This window comes from Borostomias antarcticus (genome assembly GCF_949987555.1).
Source record: "Borostomias antarcticus genome assembly, chromosome: 2".
In the NCBI taxonomy this organism is placed as follows: domain Eukaryota; kingdom Metazoa; phylum Chordata; class Actinopteri; order Stomiiformes; family Stomiidae; genus Borostomias; species Borostomias antarcticus.
Genome location: NC_140235.1, coordinates 28,180,415 through 28,204,268, shown reverse-complemented (window position 1 = coordinate 28,204,268; position 23,854 = coordinate 28,180,415). Strand labels below are relative to the sequence as shown.

Below are 23,854 nucleotides of genomic sequence, written 5' to 3'. Positions count from 1 at the left end.
GTTACGTTTCCCGGCAGTCATTTTTGGTGTGATATATGTTTACGTACCCTATTCCCCGACTCAGTACCATCCATTGACCTAGAGATGCAGGCTAAAAACAATAAATGTGAGGAGGGATAAATAATGAATATTTATGAATGGCCTATTACTTGTAAACTATTAGGATATGTAGGTTCCTATTCCAAGTGTTCTCGTAGTTAATTATTGTGGATGTTATAGCAATAGCTCGCCATTGTTAGGGTCGAGGGCCGGACCCAAGAGCAGACACGAAGGCAGATATCAAAGAAAGCAAAAAAGGCACGTTTATTGGTAGCGGTGGTCAGGCGGGAGAGTGGTTCTCAGACAGGCGGGGGCTTGGCAGGGACGAGGCAGTCAGACAGGCGAGGATCAGGCGGGAGAGAGGTACTCAGACAGGCAAGGGCTTGGCAGGAACAAGGCAGTCAGACAGGCGATGATCAGGCAGGAGAATGGCTATCCAGACAGGCGTTGGTTCAGGCAGTGGTGGGGAGGTCAAACTAGGACGAAGGTAAAAGGGTAAGGCAAGGGTCAAAAACACAAGGCAGAGAGCTAGAGACGTGTAGCCTACCCACTACGTTGGTTGGTCAACGATCTGGCAATGGCTGTTGGGTTGCCCGGCTTCTTATCCTGGCTTCAATGGGTTGATTGTTGATGCCGGCGTTTTGTCCCACCCTCTTAACGCCCATAAATGCCTATAAATGGCCAGTGAAACGCCTCCCATTCACAGAAAACGATACAGCCCAAATCTAACATGACGGCAAACGTGGCAGCAAAAATGTGGAAGCGGCTCATGCGCCACTCGTCGTCATTGGCCAGTAGGTCTTGCCGGTCCCTGCGACTCGCTCTCTTCGAATTCCTTCATCCACATCATCCAAAAGCAGTAGTCTACATATAAAGCAGCCATTGTGCGTCATTACGCATTGGAATTGCATGCCATTTTATACCCACCCACGGACATGATTATATGGAACAGGTGCGTGCGATTGTCATTGACAATATATGAACCACGCACGTGATTGTTTGACTTTATTTCTGGGTATTCATGGGTTTCAAATGTAGTCCTAGACCTGCCATATTGGGGACCAACAAAGGTGTTTCAATTTATCTGATTGCTCTACTGCATAGAATCCTATGCAGTAGAACTAATTAATTCATTTGAAACACCTGTGTTGGTCCCCAACATGGCAGGACTAGGACTACATTTGAAACCCATGAATAGGATACGATACAGTGATGTCATGTAGAGGTGAGGGCACTTATTACCGACAATGCTGGATGTCATGAAAACAGAACAGCCGATGACACATTACATCCATAACAGCTAAGACAATTAACAGCACTCTTATCTGCCCGACTGAGGGATCGAACACGGGATCAGTTGAGCCTATTTAATTCATCAAATATGCATGCCGATTTCTAAATAGCTTATAATAATGGGCGCCCTATGAATGTGGATTCCTGAGTCAAACAATGAGACAATGAAACACCACTAACAAACACAGCCTATTTCAGTGTAACACAGCTTACAGTGAATCATATTAAGCTATCCTTATAATATATTAGCCTACACATTGCTTGAGTATGCACAACAGTGCACACTTAGCGATTTCTTGTTGCGAAAGGCTAGGTCCCATGTTGGCACTGTCATTTTCCCCGCGGTGAGAGGGCCTTCTCTATGACTAGAGTGATTGTTGCTCTACCAAAATTGGGATTCACATAGCAGTGTAAATATGAAGGCTGTTCACAAGTCATTCACAACAGTAGGCCTATTTGAACAATAGTGATTGCTTTGAGCACATAGCTTACGCTGTCCACGTGATTATTTATGAGAATAAACAAATAAAGGAATCATTTATGAAAAAAAATAAATACAAGAATTATTTATGAGAATGAATAAATGAATCAATTGTTAAGCGTTGACAGATCCAGTTGATTATGATCCCCGGTTGGACTGTGCAACATATTTGAGGGGTTATTTTGCAATATCGGATATATTTATTGTTCACAATGGTGTCAATTTCAAAGCGTTTCTCGGGTTTCACCTTTCTACCATTAGGATCGCAGTTTCTCATTTTGCCAGAAATGTGCGTATGCATGGGTTAGAGTGTGCTTGGAGGTGAGCACATTCTCCGGTCAAGTTTGTTTTTTATAAATCACAAAGTTTGCTCAGGAGTGGCGTACGCATTATTTTGTGCGTAAGCAAGCTTTATAAATGAGGCCCCTGGTCTTTGCCAAGTGGTAGAAACTGTAAACACTCATTTTGTCAGAAGAAGAGCGCAGATCGAACTTAACGTGAAGGGGAGTGGGATATTCGGGAGTCGGAATTCGGCGCAAGCCATTGCGCTCAGAGTCAAAGACGAAAAATAAAATAAAGAAAAAACCATTGTGGACCAGTTCCTGCGTGTCTCAAAGAGGACAGTATGGGCTGTCTATCCTTCAACGAGAACTTCAAGTATAAAAGCGCTGAGGCGTGGAATAGCTATTCGTGTGGACATTGGTTTCTGTGCTTCAACCCTGTTTCCCTCCCTGGGAGGTTACAAAACACACGCACACTCACACACACACACCTGTGTGCTTCTGAGGCATTGCTGGGTGTTTAGGATCGGTTGTGATGCTGTCAGGTTTTGATGTGCCAAAAATCTATTTCTTGCTCCTCTGTAGGCAGTCTCAAGATACCAGAAGCTATCAGGAGGGACTTTGAACCCACGTGAGTCGTGTGTGTGTGTATGCGTGTGTGCTCTTCTTTATGCACTATATTATAGTGTGTGTGTGCTCCCATGCACAGGGTGATGTGATGCGCCAGTGCAGTAGTACTGGAGTAGTGGTGCCTGTAGCTGTAGTTGAAGTTAGTGCATGCTGCTTCTGCTTGCTACTTTCTGCTTTCAGCTACTGCCGCCGGCTAGCCCTCCTGAGAGGGTGAAAATAGGAGCAGAGCGCATAAGCCTCCTCCTGCCGGCACATAGCCTCTCCATTGCCAAGACCCCTGCAGTGCCTCCTCGTGGCCACACACGGTAACTGGGTACTTCGCGGTCCCAGGCTAAACTGCAGGGGATCTCGGAGCAGCAGTGGTCCCCAGAGGTTCACTGTGCAGTTCCACGTAAAGTGGATACGCCCTGGCAGTGACCAACCACTGCCCTGCTGCCTTGTGGGTAAGTCTAGGAAGACAAAGGCTAGGGGAGCATACCCTGAAAGAAGAGCAGGTGCTGGCAGGCGCACCTTAGGCGGTCCTCCGACAGACTGGAGCTCCGGCAGCCTCCTGCAGCTGTGAGAAGATGCCGGTCGTCTTGGATTTTTTTCCTTGCCATCGGAGTACAGCTCTTCACAGCGAAGCAGTGATGTTGGAGCATGTGCTTCCCCTCCGTCACTCTAAATAACTTCAGTGCGAAGGTACCTGCTACTGGCTATCTGCAATCGTTAACTGGCAGGCACACAGGAGAAAGGTGCAGTGTACTCTGAGACAACTTCAAAACCAGTGGTGGGTATCCAAGGCGCAGGAAATACAATCATATGCAGACAGATATGATATGCACAATTTTATGATGCAATAAAGTCCATCCATGGTCCAAGAACCCATACTGTCTGTCCCCTCAGAACTGCTGATGAATCCTCCCTCATTAAGGATCCAACATTGATTGTCCAGAGATGGGGAGAACATTTTGAGGCCCTGCTAAACCAGCCTGCCGCAATTGACATCTCGGTTCTAGAGAAGCTCCCAACCCTACCCACCATCCAGAGTCTTGACCTCCCACCCTCCTTCTCCGAAGTCCATGCTGCCATAAGGTCACTTAAAAACAATAAATCTCCTGGTCCTGACTCCATCCCTGCTGAGATCCTGAAGCAGGGGGGCTACCTCTGTACCAGAGCAATCCACCAGTTCATCTCCCTAGTATGGCGGGAAGAAAGCATTCCCCAGCAATGGAGGGATGCAAACATTGTCACCATATACAAGAACAAGGGAGACAAATCCATCTGTGGAAACAGCCGAGGTATAGCGCTCCTCTCTGTTGCTGGTAAAGTCCTGGCAAAAATCATGCTCCACAGGCTCATCAACAACATCACTAAAGCCCTGCTACCGGAATCCCAGTGTGGATTCAGGAAAAACCGCAGCACAGTGGACATGATCTTCTGCTCAAGACAGCTGCAGGAAAAATGTCGCGAACAAAAACAAGACCTGTTCGTGGCCTTTGTGGATCTCTCCAAGGCATTTGACACCGTACATCTAGACCTCCTGTGGAGAGTCCTCCTGCGGAATGGCTGCCCGGCGAAGTTCGTGAACATCCTGCGGCAGTTTCACGATGGGATGATGGCCAGGGTCATGACAGGTGGACTGGAATCTGCCCCCTTTGGAGTAGCAACTGGTGTGAGACAAGGGTGCACTCTTGCCCCGGTCCTCTTCAACATTTTTCTCCTATGTGTAATAACACTTCTGCACAAGGAAATGGAGGAGGAGAGTGGGGTGCCCCTGGACTACAGGCTGGACGGGAGCCTCTTCAACATCAGGAGGCTCCAAACAACAACTAAGCTCCAGTCTGTACACATACTGGAACTCCAGTATGCTGACGACTGTGCCCTTGTGGCGCACACACCAGAAGCCCTGCAGGCCACTATTGCAGCTGCTGTAAAAGCATATAGCAGAATGGGACTGTCTGTTAATATATCCAAGACAGAAGTCCTCTGTCAATGGTCATCAGAACCCCCACAGAGACCTCCAACTTTCACCGTGGCAGGCTCCCCACTCACCAACGTTCCACACTTCAAATACCTTGGAAGCATCCTCTCAGAAGACTGCAGCATCGACCAGGACATACAAAACCGAATCAAACAGGCCTCATCCTCCTTTGGGCGACTGAGGAAGAGAGTCTTTAACAACAATACCCTCCACCTCCACAGTCCACAAGTCTACAAGGCAATCTGCATCACAACCCTCCTATATGGTTGTGAGACATGGACAATCTATGCTCGCCATCTCAAGATGCTGGAGACATTTCACATAAGGTGCCTCCAACGCATCTTACAGGTGACGTGGCAGGATCGTGTTCCACACACTGTGGTCCTTCAGCGAACCAGCTGCAGGAGCATAGAGGCTACCATCATGCTTCACCAACTCAGATGGCTCAGCCATGTCAACAGAATGCCACCCAGCCGCCTCCCGCGCAAAATCCTGTATGGCCAGCTCCACCTAGGCCGTCGCTCTGCAGGGGGCCAGAAGAAGAGGCTGAAAGACCAGCTCAAGACTCTCCTAAAAAAGTGTGAGATTCAGCCTGCTGCCATGGAAGTTCCTCCTGGCGTGGACTCTGTCACAAAGGAGCAGAGCTGGCAGAGGAGAACAGAAGAAAACACCATCTGGCAAAAAGAGAGGAGAAAGGCGGCCAAGACTACACCTGCCCCATTGGGTCAGGCCTTCACTTGCCCTGTCTGTGGCAGACAGTGTGCATCACGTATTGGACTGTACAGTCACCAAAGAACCTACAAACCAGTAGCAGAAGTCATCATCGGTCACGATGGACTACCATAAGCACTATATTGAATATTGGATTGTATACCAGTGTATTAGTAATGAGACATCCACACCTACACCTCCCTCTTTGTGTGGGGGGTAAAGAAGAGAAAATCTTTATTTGACCTTCTCTCTCTCTCTCTCTCTCAAGAAGAAGAAGAAGAAGAAGAAGACTTGTCTTATGATAACAGCTCAGACTCAGAAAGTGGTGGATAAGGAGGCAGAGACTGGAAGAAAGACATCACTGGTGAGCTGGCACTCCTCTGTCTCGTTTCTTATGTTGAAGTCTCAATACACAACATACACGATTTCATGGATTCAAGCAAAGGCAATCAACTAGGCTATACAGTACATGCTTTGCACACACAATCAGAATCAGAATACGTTGATTGCCATTGTACTTTTACATACATAGGATTTTTTTCCGACACTGTGGTGCTTACAACAAAACAACAATGGACAAGTGCAAGGACAGGACAGGACAGTGAGTGCATGACAGGACTAGTAAAGTGCAGTGAAACAAATATACTGTAGTGCAAAAAGTAGTAGTGCTACAAAATAAAGGATTTGAACTTGAACACCAAAGATATATATACGCCTATACAACCATGCAATAATGCCCTGAATCCACACAGCACCCTCGCCCGGCACATGCATACACTCACACCTAATGCACAGCTGACAGGTCTATCACAATTCAGTCACAGCAAACATGCTAGGGATCGCACAAATATTCTCTTACCTTAAAAAAGGTTTGCAAGTAGGTCTAATGAATTTTGGATTTGCTTCTATATTTTTTAACCGAGACAACCGAGTGTACTGTCCTGACTCTTTTTGTGTGAATTCCCACATGGGTAATTTGAATAAATTAGCCACCGACATTTGTGGGCGTTTATAGGGCTAGCCCCGATTTAGCCAGCTAAAAATAGTACATATTTCATTTGTGAATACATGTTTTGAATCATGAATACTGGACAAAGTAAGCTTTTACGTTTTTCCATCCAAAACGTGATAATTTGTTTCCAATTTCTTTAACTTTTCAGCCAAATTAAGATTAGTAGTCAGCTTAGGTTTCTTGTGCAGTGAGGTGATGACTATTAATTTCCCCCGTATGACAGCCTTTAGAGTGTCCCATAGAATAGTGGGTCTCATTTCTTCTGAATCATTTTAATCAATAAATCTCTTTATTTCCATTTTAATTTGCTCGGTTATGGCTTTGCTATTTATTATACCTACATTCAGTCTCCAAGTAATGTTTTTCTGTCTACTGTTCAGATGTATAGTGACATGAATTGCATTATGGTCTGAGATATCCGCCACCCCAATTCTACAGTCCTTCACTCTATATAGATCCCAGCTATTCATATGTAGTCAATCCTAGAATGTGTATTATGGGTGGCGGAGTAATGTGTGTAGTCCCTGTCCAGTGGATGAAATTCTCTCCACACATCAACCATCCCCTGCTCCTTTAAGGGTGCAGTCATGAGTTTAGTCAGGTGCCTCTTGTGTCTTCTTATACTCGTAGTATCTATCTTATGATCCAGAGTCACATTAAAATCCCCTGCACACATTACAATGCCATCTGATTCTGATGCTATAACTGTAAATAAGGACTTTAAAAAAGTTTGTCACTCTCCGGGGGGGCATAAACGTTCATTAATGTAACCATCTCACCTTCTAATTTTCCTTTCACAATAATGTATTTTTCTAATTTCTTTTAAGCATTCATTTCTCATGTTCGTCCTGAGACAAATGCGTAAAAAAAAATAACTTGGGCTTTAACCTTCTTAATTTTCAGAATTTCCTTCTTTCTTTTGATCGGATTATTAAGCCCATTCACATTTATTGACACTAGTGTGATATCACTCATATTGGCCGGGTTTCCCGATAAAGAACCTTCTTAAGGAACCTTTCTTAAGCAACCCTTTGCATGGGAGTTAAGAAGTACTTTGGAATGAAGTGCATCTTAACTCGTTCGGGAAACCCGGCCATTTTCTTTGTGGAAGTGTATATTTCCCTTGAAACCATAAAGACATTATCAAAACCATAACCATGACAACCAGTAACAGCCCTAGGAACATAGAGCAACATAAAATTTAAAAAACAAACAATTGAACTTCCAAAAGTAGGTGCACGTCCGTGTGCACGCCTCCCACAGTGCGGTCGTGGGGTGAGGGGAATATCCCATTTGCTATGAGGGCCCCTCTCTAAGAAGGTCTGGTAACTCTTACACATCAACCTTATAGTGAAAAAAATCGCCTACTCTACCGATCAGTAGCCTAGTCCTAATAATTAAGAAGACCATCAAATATATTAACCAACTTGAGGAGTGCAATCAACATTAAACTGGGTTAGGCCCATTCATCCTCAGGCAGCCCACTAGATGCACTTGTATTGCCATACCTATTTCTGATCATTATTAGGTGGGCTAGCTTGTAGCTAACAAGCTAGCCCAACTTGTGATATTCCCACTATTTCTTTCTTTCTTTATTATTATTCCCCCCAGTTTTTGTCTCCTTTATAACTTCTGCATACTTTGTGCTAGAAACTTCATTCAAACTTTAAAATGTCCACGATGTTTAGCTCTTTAACGGATTTATTCAGATTTTTGATAATTTTTATAGTTTTTTCGAAATGAAACTTTTAAAACAATTATTTGTCCCATTGAAACTCCTTGAAACTGCTTTTGGAATGTTCAGAAACTATGTTTTTAGAGTGGTGGCAGCAGTTGCTTTGAAAATATTCACACATTTTGTAAACTGCTGGCACTCCTACTGTTTTGAACGCTCACACACATATTATCTATCAAAATGTTCACGCAACTGTGCTGATTCGTACAATGTAAGTATCTAAGCTGTGTGACTTATAGTTTTTCGCTGTATGACGATTTGTTCGGCAACTGCGCTCCCCATTGAAACGTATGGCAACGCACTCTAACTTTTGAGCTGCTAATTTTGCGTTTTTACCCACCTCGCCACCACGCCACTGTCCATGCCACGGACCCCACAATTCAGCCCCTGAGTGGGCTAGAGACGCACGGTCTTCGCCGGTGGGTGCATGGAAATTGGCCGGTCCGGAGTAGTACTAGCAGTAGCTGTTACATACAGCTGCAGCAGCTAGCCCACCTCACATTTTCTCCAGGAAATTTACCTTCTTGTTTCCTTTGAAATCCCTGCAGCTTCTGTTTAGTTCGTACAGCAGTGTCCCCTGAATGACCAGCTCGTTGCCACTGCGATGCTCGCTGTAGTCCATCCCCGCACTGGTTGCATCTCTTCCCGGTAGGCCTATTTCAGTCTCAAGTCCCCTCCTGTTCAGTTCTTTTGCAGCCTCTTGCGCGCTCTCATACGTCCGCGGACCGGACTCCCAGTGGATTCTGATTCTCGCCAGGGGTGTCTGGAAATGGATGCCTCTCTCTTTCAAAACCCTCTTAATGCCGATGTATTGCTTTCTTTTCTGGATCACTTCTGTGGCATAGTTGTGGTCGAAAAACAATGCGCGGTCTTGATAATGGACATTTTTCTTCCAGGCTTCCTTCAACACCATATCCTTCGATTGTGTATTGAAGAATATTCACCACAATGGACCTTGGAGGTTTGTCAGAGTCCGGTTTCGCCGCCAAAGCTCTGTGTGCCCGTTGTATTTGTAGGTCTGCGTTTCAAAAGTTGCTCAATGAATTGACAGACAGAGCTGCCCTCTATTCCCTCTTTCAGGCCAAAGATACGGATGTTGTTCAGTCGATTTCTTCCCTCTAGGTCTGTCAGCTTGTCTTGCAGTATTTTCTGCTGTTTCAGTGATTGTTGAAGGGCGTCTTCCGCTTCGATGTTCCAGCTTTCTATCTCGACAATTCTCTGTTCAGCACCCTCAATTCTCGTGGTTTGTGTTGCTAGCTCAGTCGTTGTTTCTGTGAGCTTTTGGTTAATGCCCCTCTTAAATTCCTCGAGTTCTTCCTTCATTTATTTTTTGATTTCCTCTGTTTTCAGTTCCGTTTTAGAGTCCTGAATTTCCTTGATGATATCTTTCAAATCCGCGCGTATTTCATCAGTTGCTCCGGCCAGTTCATCGTTCAGCGTTCATCTTCTTCATCCTCCGTGTCTGCTATTTCTCCTCATTCGTCGTTGGTCAATTCACTTTGTTTTGTCAGGTTCCTGGTGTTTCTTTGCCTTCTTGATTTTCTCCCCATTTCCATTTCAATTTGGGACATATTTATCTATATCAACACATTCGAATTCGGGGGTTTATATCGAGTGTTGATCGGGAGCTAGTAGTTTATGCTGCCTAATGGGTTGCTCCAAACTGGAAGCTCCCCAGTGGTGCACTTTTAAATCACTTCCATAATCTATTTAGAACTTTTAAATTACTTTCATTATCCAAGTATGACTATCATTGTTCAAGGACTTGACACATGTTTTGATGAAATAAAGGATGAATCATCCTTCCAACACATTTCATAGGCTATTTAGTTCCTGTGTGCTATTTGGAGGCTCAACATTTCAACAAAGCTTTTAATTTTACTTATTTTAATTTAACTTTTCAAAAAAAAAAAAATTGCTCTATAAATGTTCTTAGGCGTTGACAAATATACTCCAGGAGCTTGCTCCAGGTTGCCTGTTTTAATATCTGTGTTGCCTTTATGGCTCTGTGTGCTACTAACCCTTTTCTGCCTCCCCTCTCCCTAGTGCCTCTCTCTCTCCCTCCTATCTTCTAACCAGGTCCAGTGGATGCCTCACTGTCACCAGCAGACCACCCTGAGTCCGATAGATACCACTGTGTCTGCTGTGGATGTCGTAGCATTTAGTTCACACACACACACACACACACACACACACGTACACACAGACATACACCAGTCCACTTCCGGCTTTACCTGACCTGGGCCCAGTCCCCCTTCCCCTCACCCTAACCAGGGACGGTATCCTTTTCCTACCCCCACCCTACCCCAACCCCTGCCTCTACCTGGACCCAGGCACACTCACACACACATAGACATACACCAGTCCTGGGCTCAGATCCCCTTCCCCTCACCCTAACCCGGGTCCGTATCCTTTTCCTACCCCCTCCCTACCCCAACCCCTGCCTCTATCTGGGCCCAGGCACTTTCACGCACACACTGACATACACCAGTGTAATGTCTCTCCTACAGTATGATGTTTTTAGCCTCTCTTACTCGGAAAATGTTATTTAATGTAATTTATTGCTTTATAAATGTTCTTAGCCGTTAGACAAACATACTCCTAGGAGCTTGCTTGATCGCCTTGTTGAGAGGGGTCAGGGAACAATTTTTACAGCTCACTTTTCTGGCCCCCGGGTGATACTGGTTTTTGCTTCCCTCTGGAATATGTAGAGGTGGGTCGTATGCCCACCTCCCTTGTTCTCTGTACAGCGCATTGTGTTGCCTCTGGGTTTGAAATGCGCTATACAAATAAAGCTTTGATTGATTGATTGAACAAATTAAATCACAGCAATATTAAACATAATAGGCAATAACTCTGAAGACCTCTCTTGCAGAGAGTATTAAACTTCAAGCATTCAAGCACTTCCAGTCACTTTGTCTCATATCCTTAGAACGGCTTTTCCAAGGATTTTCAAGCCCCCTGGGAATCCTGCCTTTAGGAATATGTGGTCTTGTACCTGGAACCTGGAGCGCAAACCCATAACTCCCAATTAGCTGCTTCTCAGAACAGATACTAAATCAATCTGACATCTGAGCACAAGGGAGTATAAGGGAACATGCTAAATCATCTTCGGAGTACCTATCTTACAGTTTTACAACAGAGAGACAGTCTGCCAACATGCTAAACTAAGCTAATTTATCGCCATGACTTTGAAACTTACCTAGATAAGTGCTTCTATGAGGATTTTCCTAATCAAAGGCAAACACTGGCCAAGCTTCTTCATGCATGCAGACCAAAGGTGGGCGCTTCTTTCTGCATTTTCAAAGAGAATAGCAGGTAGGAGACATAATTTTAATGTGCCTCTCTAGGGCCTGGAGGCACATTGATATTGGCGGTTCTGATCGGGACCATCGCACCACAGAACAGGATTTGTGTTGAGAATTTACTTTCTACATATTATTTTTCAGTACAGTTTTTTTCCTCTTTAACAGATGAAGACAATTGGCAAGATATTTGAAATAAACAAGTTAGAATGTTCTGTGAATCTTCAAGTATTGTCCTGCCCTATGACACAAAAGCATCAACTAGTTATCCTCGGGTTAACAAGACCAGCGCTCAGCCCACATTTACTTGGCTTCTCTAAGTGCGTGGGCAAATGCCCAAGTTCAAGTGTATTGATTTCTTTAGCACACTCTATGCATGACAGTCTAAGTGGGCACTGTGCTGTTCAGTGGGGTTGGATGCAGGGATGACTGGAAACAAGTAAACATCATGGCAACAAGCCACACATTTTCATCCAGCAAATATTATTCTACAGGAGCTTTTGTTCACTGATTGATCAACTAAACATTGAGGTCAAGGTCAACTTGATTTATATAGCACATTTAACAATCAAAGTTGCACCAAAGTGCTTTACAATATAAAAACAGGCAAATACAAAATACAATATAAAGAGCGAGTCAAAATTCAATACAATAAACAAACAACACGACTAGGGATGTATGGCCTAACAAGCCTCAAATGCTAATGAAAACAAGTGGGTCTTCCAATGTGACTTGAAAACCTCTAAGGTCTGGGCAGACCTAATTTGCAGTGGCAGACTGTTCCACAGCTTGGGGGCCGCCACTGAGAGACTCCCTGGTCATGGTCAAGTTGGAAGGGGAGACATATGCTATGCCACCCACTCATTTTATCCTCCAAACTGTACCAGTAGAAAAAAAAAAGTGCATAGTAAACATGTTGTTCCCCCCCCATGATGCATGGTCATTTGTGATAATGGAGTGAAAACATGACCTTTTCATAATTAATATGAATATGTTAAATGTTTTTTGAAACTGTGTGAAAAACTGGTCACTATCTTACAATTCTGGAAATCCAGAACCCCACACAAATTACTCTCCTCAGCAAAAACTGTGCATAAGTCTGTTTTTGCTTGCATTGTGGCAACGCAAAGCAGATGCAGTTATGATGTCCCTGCAGGATTCTGTGTGATAGAGATCGCTTCTGAGCATTGGGTTTAATTCACCCTGCTTCTAATTCCAATAGACAATCGTTCTGTCTAGAGTGCTTTGCTTAAAGTGCATGCTCGGCTAATGAGCTTGGAATTCCGAATCCCGATGGGGAGCTTAATGGAGACTCTGTTCGCCCGTACTTTTCAGGAATACTAATTTCGTTGAAAGCAAGAACCTCAGAGCGCATACTTGAACAACAGCCACAGAAATAGAGTCAGCAGTCGGTTTAAGAACAGATCCCCACACACAACCCACCTAAGGGCGGGACTAGCTTCATCACGATAGGACACATACTGTAAGGGGCCAAGCCCAGCTCCTGAAAAACAACCCCACACCATAATACCCCCTCCACCAAACTTCACACTTGGCACAATGCAGTCAGACAAGTACCGTTCTCCTGGCAACCGGCCAACCCAGACTCGTCCATCAGATTGCCAGATGGAGAAGCGTGATTCGTCACTCCAGAGAACGCGTCTCCACTGCTCTAGAGTCCAGTGGCGGTGTGCTTTACACCACTGCATCCGACGCTTTGCATTGCACTTGGTAATGTATGGCTTGGATGCAGCTGCTCGGCCATGGAAACCCATTTCATGAAGCTCTCTACGCACTGTTCTTGAGCTAATCTGAAGGCCATATGAAGTTTGGAGGTCTGGAGCGATTGACCCTGCAGAAAGTTGGCGACCTCTGCGCACTATGCGCCTCAGCATCCGCTGACCCCGCTCTGTCATTTTACGCGGCCTACCACTTTGTGGCTGTGTTGCTGTCGTTCCCAATCGGTTCCACTTTGTTATAATACCACTGACAGTTGACTGTGGAATATTAGCGAGGACATTTAACAACTGGACTTGTTGCACAGGTGGCATCCTATCACAGTACCACGCTGGAATTCACTGAGCTCCTGAGAGCGACCCATTCTTTCACAAATGTTTGTAGAAGCAGTCTGCATAGGTGCTTGATTTTATACACCTGTGACCATGGAAGTGATTGGAACACCTGAATTCAATTATTTGGATGGGTGAGTGAATACTTTTGGTAATATAGTGTATAACCTAACCATCTCTGATCTATCCAACATGATCAAACTACCTAAATCTGTATAACGATAACTGTACCCACAGTAATGCACCTAACTTCAATACTAAACTATGAACATTTACAACAAGCACCAAAATAGCTACTAAAATCACATCAAGCTCTGAACTCTGTGGATTTTGAACGCAGATGGGCCCCTCGGTGGAATAGACTATACGTTTACTGAGAGACCAAGCATAGATTTTTTTATGTACAAAGCAAAATATACTTGACAGTGGGAAAAATGAACTGGCAAGCACCCAAGTGGTGGGTTATGGGAGGACTTGCAATGCATTATGTACTTTAGTACACTCAGTGTGTATTACACAACATACATCCATGGAGACCTCATTGGTCAATTGAGCCAGTGAGGAGGACTGAACCTTACAGTAAGTTGTCCCAGTCTATGGGCTTCTGCTGGCCTCTTGTGGTTGGAGTGTATAGGTACAGATCAAATTCCACAGACCGGTACCTCGTGGTAAGCATGACTCATTTCCTATATCTCACTTTCTAAAAGAGATGTAGACAATTCCTGCTTAGTATTTTTTTGGGGAAAGTGAGAAACCAGACAGGAAAAGTTTGAACTTTTGGTAGATACACACCAAACAGACGGGCATCAGACAGACGGACCACTTCAAATCACACAAACAAGTCAGACCAACCACTTCAAAACGCACACACATGATCAGACGAGACAAACTAACACCTCCAATCCATCTACAAAAAAACAACTGCATAAATAAAGGTTAATAATAATAATAATGGCTATTAATTAATAATAGTCTAAAGGCTACAACTGATCACAACTCACAACAGACCAGCTCATAAATGTAGTCTATGTCACAGTCCACTCACTTCAAAGACCTTGCTGTGAGGCGACAGTACTAGGTACTATGCCACCATGCCCCACGTGCGATTTTGGGGCAGTGTCTTGCTCAAGGACACTTCGGCTAACGCCGGGAGCTGGGATCGAACCCGGGACCTTGCGAACCCCGGCAGGCCACTCTATTTCTTTTTTTTACATAAGTGTTCCACAAGCTGTTTCTCTGTACTATGAAAGCATTCACTATTCATCCAGGTTGGTGTCTGATGTTCTCATGTAGGCTAAATTGTTTTTTCCTACAATTGAAAGTTAATCACATCACAACAGTTGATACACTGGACATTAGGAATTAATGCAGTAATACATGCAATAATAATAATAATAATAATAATAATAATAATAATAGCAGAAATGTTATCATTAATAACAACGAAAAGAAAAGCATCTGCAGAGTGTAGTAGGATGGATCCGCAGTGGTGTTAGTGCTAGGTTGGTGTTAAGTGCTAGGTACCTTTATTTCGTGAGGGACAGTTCTCAAAACTGCACTTGCGCTCATATCGCTGTGACATTCCATTGGCCAATGCTACACTGCCATTAATCGGATTGGTGCATTCGTGTACATCACTTTAAGTGTACCGACTAGAAACACGAACGTACTCTGCATAGCGGTAATTTGCTAGTGGCATACCATGGGTGATCGATATTTGTAGCCAGCCAGATATCAAACGTGTAGTGGTTCCGCTTTGCATACATAGCTAGTTGAAATACTACTCGCTTGGTGTCTAAGGCTCGACTTGTATCTCGTTAAGGGTAAGGTTGTGCGGTTTTTTCTTTGCTAGCGTGCTAGGTGGGCCTGTTCTTTAGCTAACGTATCTATTTAGCGTGGACCTGGTTAGTTAGCCCTTTTAGTTAGCTAGCGATCTAGTAATAGCCAGCCAGGCTAGCTACACTTTAAGCAAAAGTACTTAGCACGAGCATACACGACTGGGGTCAGAACACATAGCTAGCTTATACAATAATATGCTATTCTGTTCTATTCTATTCTATTAATTTAACAAGGTAGCAGGCTGCTGGTGGTTTGAAATAGCGTTTCTTTGCCACAACATGTGCATATTATGTATGCACGAATCCTAACTTTGACTCTATGCCGTTTCGTCTGTAGCTGCAGTATGTCCTTCACTCAGGGTCGAGGCGGTCCCAGGGGACGAATCCCCCCTGGTCAGCATGGGTCCCCCCAAAACTACCGGCCCACCAACCTGAGGCCACCCCCTCCCCAGCCTCCCATGCCTCCCCCGTACCACTACGAACCCCAGACCCCTCCCTGCTCTGGCTACCCAGGGAACAGTGGCTACATGCCCAGCCACACAGACTTCATGCCTTACCCCCCTCCAGCGCCCTCCCAGGCCTCTACCCCCCTCAACCAGTGCCCCATGCGCCCTCCTTTCTCCAATGCCCCTACTCACCAGGGCTTCCCTGATCCACCCCCGAACTTCCCACCCCCACCTCTCCCCAGCTCCTCCGGCGGGCCCTTAGGTTCCCAGGCTTCGGCACAGAACGCCTACCGCTACATGGTTCCCCCTCCGCCCCTGCCTCACCCGCCAATGCCCCCGTCCATGCCCGCCCAGCCCATGAACTACCACCCCCCTTACTCCATGAGCTACCCCCACCCTCCCTTCCCTCCGCCCAGCTTCAGCCCGGGCTACGCCCAGGGTCCCAGCTCCTTCAAGCCTGACCACGGGTTCAGGCACGGCGGCCCGTACAAGGACGACAAGCCCATGGACCGCCAGCGGAGGTCCCCGGAGAGAGGGCGCCGCCACGACGACCACAGGCCGAAGGGCTATGGCTACGGCGGCCACAGTGACAGGCACAAGAACGAGTTCCTCGCCGAGAGGAAGGAGCGGGGGAGGAGCCTGGATAGGCGTGGCAGACCCGAGGGTGGGCGGTACCGGTCGGACTATGAACACGGCAGGACCCCGCCCAGACACCGGAGTAGAGAACGCAGCAGGTAGGCGTGTCTGTGGAAGAGTGCGATGGCATGCTCATTTACATGTCTGGGCACTGACCCCTCTGTGTGTATATTTGCGTGTGTGTGTTTTCTCAGGGAGAGGCATCGCCACAGAGATGGTCGGAGGTCCAAGTCCCCCGACAGACACAGGAAGAGACCCAGAAGGTACATGAACTCAAAAAAGATTAGATCTTAATTATTCTCTAACAACGCATCCTTCCTTCCTCTATTCCTCGGAATATCACAGACCTGATATGACAGGATAGGTATCAGCTGTGTAGAGGAAGACATGCTTTTACCTATCCAATCATGTTAGAGCAGAGATTAGGCATTATGTAAACGCTGACGAAGGCCTGAGACACGTTGTCTGCTGTATACTATGCATTAAAAGCAGTTTAACTTATTCCCCTTTTGTGATGATGCACTGTATGTTTTAGAAGCCATATATCCTCTTTTCCGGCAGAGATTAGGCTGCGTCAAGGAGGGATTGGGAAGGAATAAAGGATGCATTTTGAACATGTGTATCTGCTTGTGGGACTTGCTATGATTGCTATCCTCACCGTTATCTATCTGTCCCAAGTTGCGTTCACTCGATTGCCTCTCTTTAGCATTTCCTGGAGCTGTGAGCCATGAGCCCTGGATTGTCTTACACAGTATAAACTAGGCTGAACCCCAAATTGCTCCCAATGAGCAGGCTAGCACCAGGCTAGCACCTACTGTACACACCATTGGTGTGTGTATGTGTGTGTGAATGTGAGTGGGTGAATGTAAAGCGATGAATGAATGGGTGAATGAATGCATGGGTGAATGAATGAATGAATTTTGGTTAAAAGCGATATAAGTGCAGTCCATTTACCATTTGGCGCGTCTCCCTCCCCACAGTCGGTCAGGCAGCCGAGAGAGGAAGCGCGGCCGCTGGGAGGAGGAGCGGGAGAAGAGGCCCGAGGCCCCGGGGCCGAGCCGGGAGCGCTCCTTCACCTCCCCCAGGACCCGCGAGTCCGAGGAGCCGTCCGCGGAGAGGGAGCGGGACCGAGAGAGGGACAGGGAGCGCGAGAGAGACAGGGACAAGGAGACGACGGAGAAGGGGGAGGAGGAGAGGGAGGAGGAGGAGCTGCTGAAACCGGCCTGGATCCGCTGCACCCACGCCGAAAACTACTACTCCAACGACCCCATGGACCAAACGGTACTGAGGAAAGTTTCTCATGATGTGTAATATTAAAGCAGGTTTATTTCGGATCATAGCCATTTTAATTTAAGTCTTTTTCCTCAAAAGATTTATTCAAATGTATCCTCAAAAAAAAAAAAAGGCTTCCCTGAACTTCCAACACTCTTCTGAACGGCACATTTAGGTCCAACTGCATTTTCAAACCATATGTGACCACGACTGGAGGTTTGGTCCTGATGTCTGCAATCCTCAAAATGCGCCAGAGTGCAAAATAAAAAAATATATATATTATTTTTTTCTGTTTTCCTTTTTTCATATTATGAAAATTGAAGTTGTGAAGAACCCACTCAATATAACAAACGACAGTTTTAGGATCACTAAATAGTCATATTCTGTCGTCAGAATCCATGTCCTGTGAGAAGTGTGAACAGCTCTGAATCTTTGAAGTGCTTTTTCTCTGCTTATTGACTTCAGCTGTACCAACATTCACAGAAGCATATCATCTTCAAATATAATCATGCATCATTTGAAAGCTTACAATTTACACTTTCATCTGTAAAAAACTGAAAAATGACCTTGGCAGACATCAGGACCAAACCTCCAGTGGCGGTCACATATTTACGCCTACAGTATACCCAGTTGATCTCTTGGTGTGGTGGTGCCAAGCTCAAGAACGCCAACATAGGGAGGATTTCTATACCAAAGGGGGGGTCTGGGGGTCCTCCCCCAGGAAAAAAAAAAAGTTTCAAAGACATAGTTTCCTGTATTCTGGTGACTTTTAAAGAATGAAAATAACAAAATCGTGAAACATACTGAAAAGTGTACTAAAACAGCATGTTTACATGAAATATGCTTTCTTTAATTTTGAGTAATGGGGTGAGGATAATGGATAGAATGTTTTATTTAATAAAAAATAATGTTTGATGCCCATTGATGCTTAACTGCATGCTCATACAGTCTAAATCATCAGACTGTCTTTCTAATCTCTCATCTTCACTCTCTCCTGTCCCCTTCCTTCTCCTCTCTCTTCTCCTGCTCTCCTCTCAACAACCTCTATCCTCTCCTCTCTCACCTGTCCCTCCACTCTGTGCTGGTCCTGTCTTCTCCTACCACAATCACTGCCTTTTTTTTATTTTTACATAGCTTACATAAATAATAGTTTAGTTTAGGCTACAATATGCTTAACTGATATTTCGTTGCATTTGCTGTTGCTTTGACTGGCACTTTTTAGGTGGGTGGAGGAACATTAATGCAAGCTAGCATCGTTAAATGTTCGCTTCAGCCAGTCAAAAAGACGGTCGCTCAATCAATCAATCAGTCAGTCAGGGCAGCGCCTCTGCTTCGCATGTTGTATCGCGCTTGTGGTGTGAGCCGTCTCATTGACAAATTATGCTTTCTGACTGACAGAGAGCAGCGCGTAGGCTACATAGATGGAGGCTCCGCTTTGGCTCAAACATAGGCTTGGCTACTGGGTGCAAGTGTAGCTCCACGTCGTGTTTCTTCGCAGTATTTTTTAGATAACGTTACATATTTATCACACTTCAACTATATTTTTACTTGTCCGATCTGACAACTGCATGAGGCACTTGCCCGAACAGAGTTTACTGGTCCAGGGGAAGCAATAGGCTAGCCTACCTGACTGTTCTCAACATCATTCTACATTCTGTTCCTCTTCAAATATTGTCGGATGTCCATCTGGAAAATGTAGGATTTAGGATCTGCCAGTTGTCATCAGCCAAATAGGCCAGGGATGGGCAGGAGCTGTCGGCACTTCTTACTGGAACGTTATCTAGCTCTACGCTGTTTGAGTCCGCTTATTGATTGAAAACATTAATATATTTTCAACTGCTATGTACCCTATTGAGGAGTAGGCTAGGTACCGGCACATTTTGGTCCAATTCAAACACTGGTTAAACGCTAGCCTACATTATTTTGTAATAGGCTCGCTGAAGAAAACATCCCTTCACGCGCAGTCTTTTGAGTTCACCACAGAAAGCAGCATTCACGGAGCGCGCGTCCCAAGCTGTTGTTGAAAATAAAAATGCGGGCACGATATTATCATGGTTGTGAAAGTGCATTTAGGCAGAAATATTTAGAAATTTATTAAAAAAATAAAAACTATTTATAAAAAAAAAATATAAAGACTTTAATATACAGTATATAGCCTAATTTGTATGATTATTTTTGGTATCAAATGTATGGTGTGGCGGCAAGGAGCAGAGCCACGACAAAACCTTACCAGCGGAAACATTGAGTATACACCTCCTCTTCATAGGGTGACTCGACCGTGGTCGGCACCAGTAAACTGAGGGACCTGTACGAGCGCTTCGAGGAAGAGCTGGTCAGAAGACAGGACCGGGCCAAGTCTGCCAGACCCCAGTGGGAGCCGCCCACCACCAAGCTAGATGAGGATCCGGGTACTGTATTGATATCAGATAGGAAAACCAAAGGTATTTGACCCCTAACTGAGTTTGGCCGATTTTTTTCATTGACAATGTTTTGTGATGTGGTATGTGAACGCACACACACACACACACACAGGCTTTTACTTACCCTCAGTGTGCTGCGTTGGGCATAAAGTAATACAAAACCACGTACGGTTATGTAGATTAAACTACAAAGGAATGACCTGGAAGGAATTTGGGTTTAGGAGCCTCGTAGCCCTGCGAATGACCCATCTGCATGGCTTTGCTCTGAGACTGTACCAATATAGACCTCAGTGTGGATTGAAATCAACAGTGTCTCTTACAACAGACGCGCTCGCTTATGCCTGTGGATAATAGTATCACCACATCCGCCCTCTGCCTTCCATCCATGTAACATGCCGTCTCTGCTACGGGCTCTCGGGTCAGTTCACCGGCCCGGCGCTGACTAGCTGCGCTTTGTGGGCGTGTCTCTTGCCGTTCCAGGCGACAGCTCCAGCGAGTCGGACTGCGAGTCGGACGGAGGTGGCAGCACCTGCTCCAGCAGTGCCGACTCGGACGTTTTCGACGTCATCGCCGAGATCAAGCGGAAGAAGGCCCACCCCGACCGGCTCCACGAGGAGCTGTGGTACAACGACCTCGGACAGGTCAGCTAGCGCCCTCCTCCGTCTCCCTCTCTCCCTCCTCCATCCCCCTCTCACCCTCCTCCATCTCCCTCTCTCCCTCCTCCATCTCCCTCTCTCCCTCCTCCATCTCCCTCTCACCCTCCTCTATCTCTCTCTCTCTCCTCCATCTCCCTCTCTCCCTCCTCCATCCCCCTCTCTCCCTCCTCCATCTCCCTCTCTCCCTCCTCCATCTCCCTCTCTCTCTCCTCCATCTCCCTCTCTCTCTCCCATCTCCGTCTCTCTCTCTCCCATCTCCCTCTCTCTCTCCCCCATCTCCCTTTCTCCCTCCTCCATCTCCCTCTCTCCCTCCTCCATCTCCCTCTCTCTCTCCTCCATCACCCTCTCACCCTCCTCCACCTCTCTCTCCCTCCTCCATCTCCCTCTCTCCCTCCTCCATCTCCCTCTCTCTCTTCTCTCTCTCGCTCCCTCTCTCCTCCATCTCCCTCTCACCTCCATCACCCTCTCACCCTCCTCCACCTCTCTCTCACTCCTCCATCTCCCTCTCTCTCTCCCCCATCTCCCGCTCTCTCTCCTCCATCTCCCTCTCTCTCTCCTCCATCTCCCTCTCTCTCTCCATCCCCCTCTCACCCTCCTCCACCTCCCTCTCTCTCTTTCCCCCATCTCCCTCTCTCCTCCATTTTCCTCTCACCCTCCTCCATCTCCCTCTCTCCCTCCTCCATCTCCCTCTCTCCCTCCTCCAACTCCCTCTCTCTCTTCTCTCTCTCGCTCACTCTCTCTTTCTGTCTTTTCTTTCTCTCTCCGTCTTCTCTCCTTCTCTCTCTCGCTCTCTCTTTCTGTTTTCTCTCTCTTTCTGTCTTCTCTCTCCTTCTGTCTTTTCTCTCTACCTCTCCCCCTCTCTCTCTTTCTGTCTTTTCTCTCTCCCTCTTTCCGTATTCTTTCTCTCTATCTCCCTCTCTCTCTCTCTGTCTTTTCTCTCTCTCTCCCTCTCTCTCTCTTTCCGTCTTTTCTTTCTCTCTATCCCCCTTTCTCTTCTCTCTCTCTCTTTGTCTTTTCTCTCTCTCCCTCTCCCCCTCCCTCTCCCCCCCCCTCTCTCTCATTCTCCCTATCATTCTCCATGTTTGCCTTTTTCGTTCTCCTCCTTCTCATCCTTCTCTTTCTCATCGTCCTCCTTTCCCTTCTCCTTCTCCCACTTCTACCTCTACTCCTTCCACTCCTACTCCTTCTCTTTTGACTCTGGTTCTGGTTCTGGGTATGCATCCTAATGGGCTCATTACATTTACAGAGCATGAGTCATTTAGCAGACACCTTTTACCAAAGCGACTTACAATAATAGTATTTAACTTAGGTAGTCAGTGAGTGCACTACTATTCACCAGAACTCACAAGTGCATCTCCCCTCTAAACAAGTGACTAAGGGCCCATTCATAGTCAACGCAAGCTACGCTAGCGCGAGCTATGCAAGGTGACGTTGACGCGTCCTCGCGTAGAAACATGTGTCATGCCAAAAATTTTAACTTTACGCGAGCGCAAGTGCTATTTACACACAAACCGATAGGGACACTGACGCAAGGCAGCGACCCCTGCACGCTCAGAGTGAACCAAAATACTTGCGTAGATCCGCGTTCACAGCATAGCTTGCGGCCTAAGGGGCAGATGTACTAGTGTTTGCGAGCGCAGCGTAAACAGCGCCCTGGGGCAGTCTGCAGAAAGCGCGCGCGGTGCGTCTTCAGCGCATGCCACCGCCCTCAAACCGTAATGTGGTGGGAAAATCTAGCGACTTGCAGTACGCAGTCTTGCTTTGCCAATAATTAGGCTTCCTCTGTGTAACTGACCGCTTTAAATGACAGTATTAGGACTGAGGTGACAGGCTGTCGTTAGGCTGGTCATTGCTGTTGATGGTGTAGCGTGATGATCATCACATCGGCATTGTGTAACTTATTAGTTATTTGTTAAGTGCATTGTAGGCTATCCCTGGCATATATTCATTTTCTAAAGCCAATTGTTTAATTACAAACCCTTGTAGCCCTGAATGGTGCCAATTGTCATCAGTAAATGTCTGCATTGTGAATGCTCCCGTCAACGGTATAATCATAATTTACTGCATTTGAATAATTTCCCCACATGCATTAAGTTAAAGGAGTATTTTGGTCATACGTCCCGTTCTAAGGTTATTTACGATCATATCCGGTCCATATAAAACATGGATAGACTGTGCACTCTTGAGATATTAGTGCTCGTTGTCACAGCTAACCATATACAGTAATGGATCTGTATGGGGATATATGCACGTAGAGATCTATTATAATTTATATGATTAGCACTTAGAAGGCGGAAAAATCTCCACAGCTCTGCATTCCGCCGTCCTCGCAAAACAACAACAAACACACGTTGCGTACGGCGCCGGCACGCTGCTGGAGAGGGGGATGAGGGACAGATTGAAGTCCATTCTGGACGACCCCTCTCATCCCCTCTCAGGATGAGCTGTGGCACATGGGGAGCACCTTCAGCCACAGGCTCATCCCACCCAGGTACTTTGCTGTACTTTATCCACGGCTGAAACGCCAAATTTCCCCGACAGGGATTATTAAAGCATCTCCTCTCCTCTCCTCTCCTCTCCTCTCCTCTCCTCTCCTCTCCTCTCCTCTCCTCTCCTCTCCTCTCCTCTCCTCTCCTCTCCTCTCCTCTCCTCTCCTCTCCTCTCCTCTCCTCTCCTCTCCTCTCCTCTCTTATCTTATCTTATCTTATCTTATCTTATCTTATCTTATCTTATCTTATCTTATCTTATCTTATCTTATCTTATCTTATCTTATCTTATCTTATCTTATCTTATCTTATCTTATCTTATCTTATCCCTGTGTACCAGCTTGTCTCATGCAGTGAAGAAAGTGAGGTGCACATCAGTGGAGTGTAGCACAGATATGAATCTCGCTTGGCAAGTCCCGAGATCACCATACAGCCCTAATGTGTTATTGCAGATAAATATGAAAACTGAAATGTCAACAGGAAGTTGGCATTACTATAGTTGATCTAGTCTGAAAAAAAAAGAAAGTGTTGAAGGCTGTGTTGATAAGTGTGTAACCTACGTGTTATGATTGAACATGGCA

General features: G+C 45.9%; 1 protein-coding gene and 1 long non-coding RNA gene across 2 annotated transcripts in view; one reads left to right on the top strand and one right to left on the bottom strand.

Annotated features, from left to right (window-relative positions):
* Positions 1-279: 279 nt before the first annotated feature.
* LOC311326294 lies at positions 280-9,394 on the bottom strand. Its single transcript, XR_014631047.1, has 2 exons — positions 8,666-9,394; positions 280-515 (listed from the first exon to the last, which is right to left on the bottom strand). It is a non-coding gene; the product is annotated as an uncharacterized lncRNA (long non-coding RNA).
* A 5,839-nt stretch (positions 9,395-15,233) lies between these two features.
* The window catches only part of drosha (drosha ribonuclease III), an 85,831-nt gene continuing 77,210 nt past the window's right edge, over positions 15,234-23,854 (top strand). Inside the window, exons 1-6 of the mRNA XM_084454159.1 lie at positions 15,234-15,342; positions 15,695-16,537; positions 16,634-16,702; positions 17,420-17,720; positions 19,978-20,152; positions 20,612-20,772. Coding sequence (XP_084310285.1) covers positions 15,702-16,537; positions 16,634-16,702; positions 17,420-17,720; positions 19,978-20,152; positions 20,612-20,772 — 1,542 coding nt within the window. The 5' untranslated portion in view covers positions 15,234-15,342; positions 15,695-15,701. The remainder of the gene's footprint in view (positions 15,343-15,694; positions 16,538-16,633; positions 16,703-17,419; positions 17,721-19,977; positions 20,153-20,611; positions 20,773-23,854) is intronic.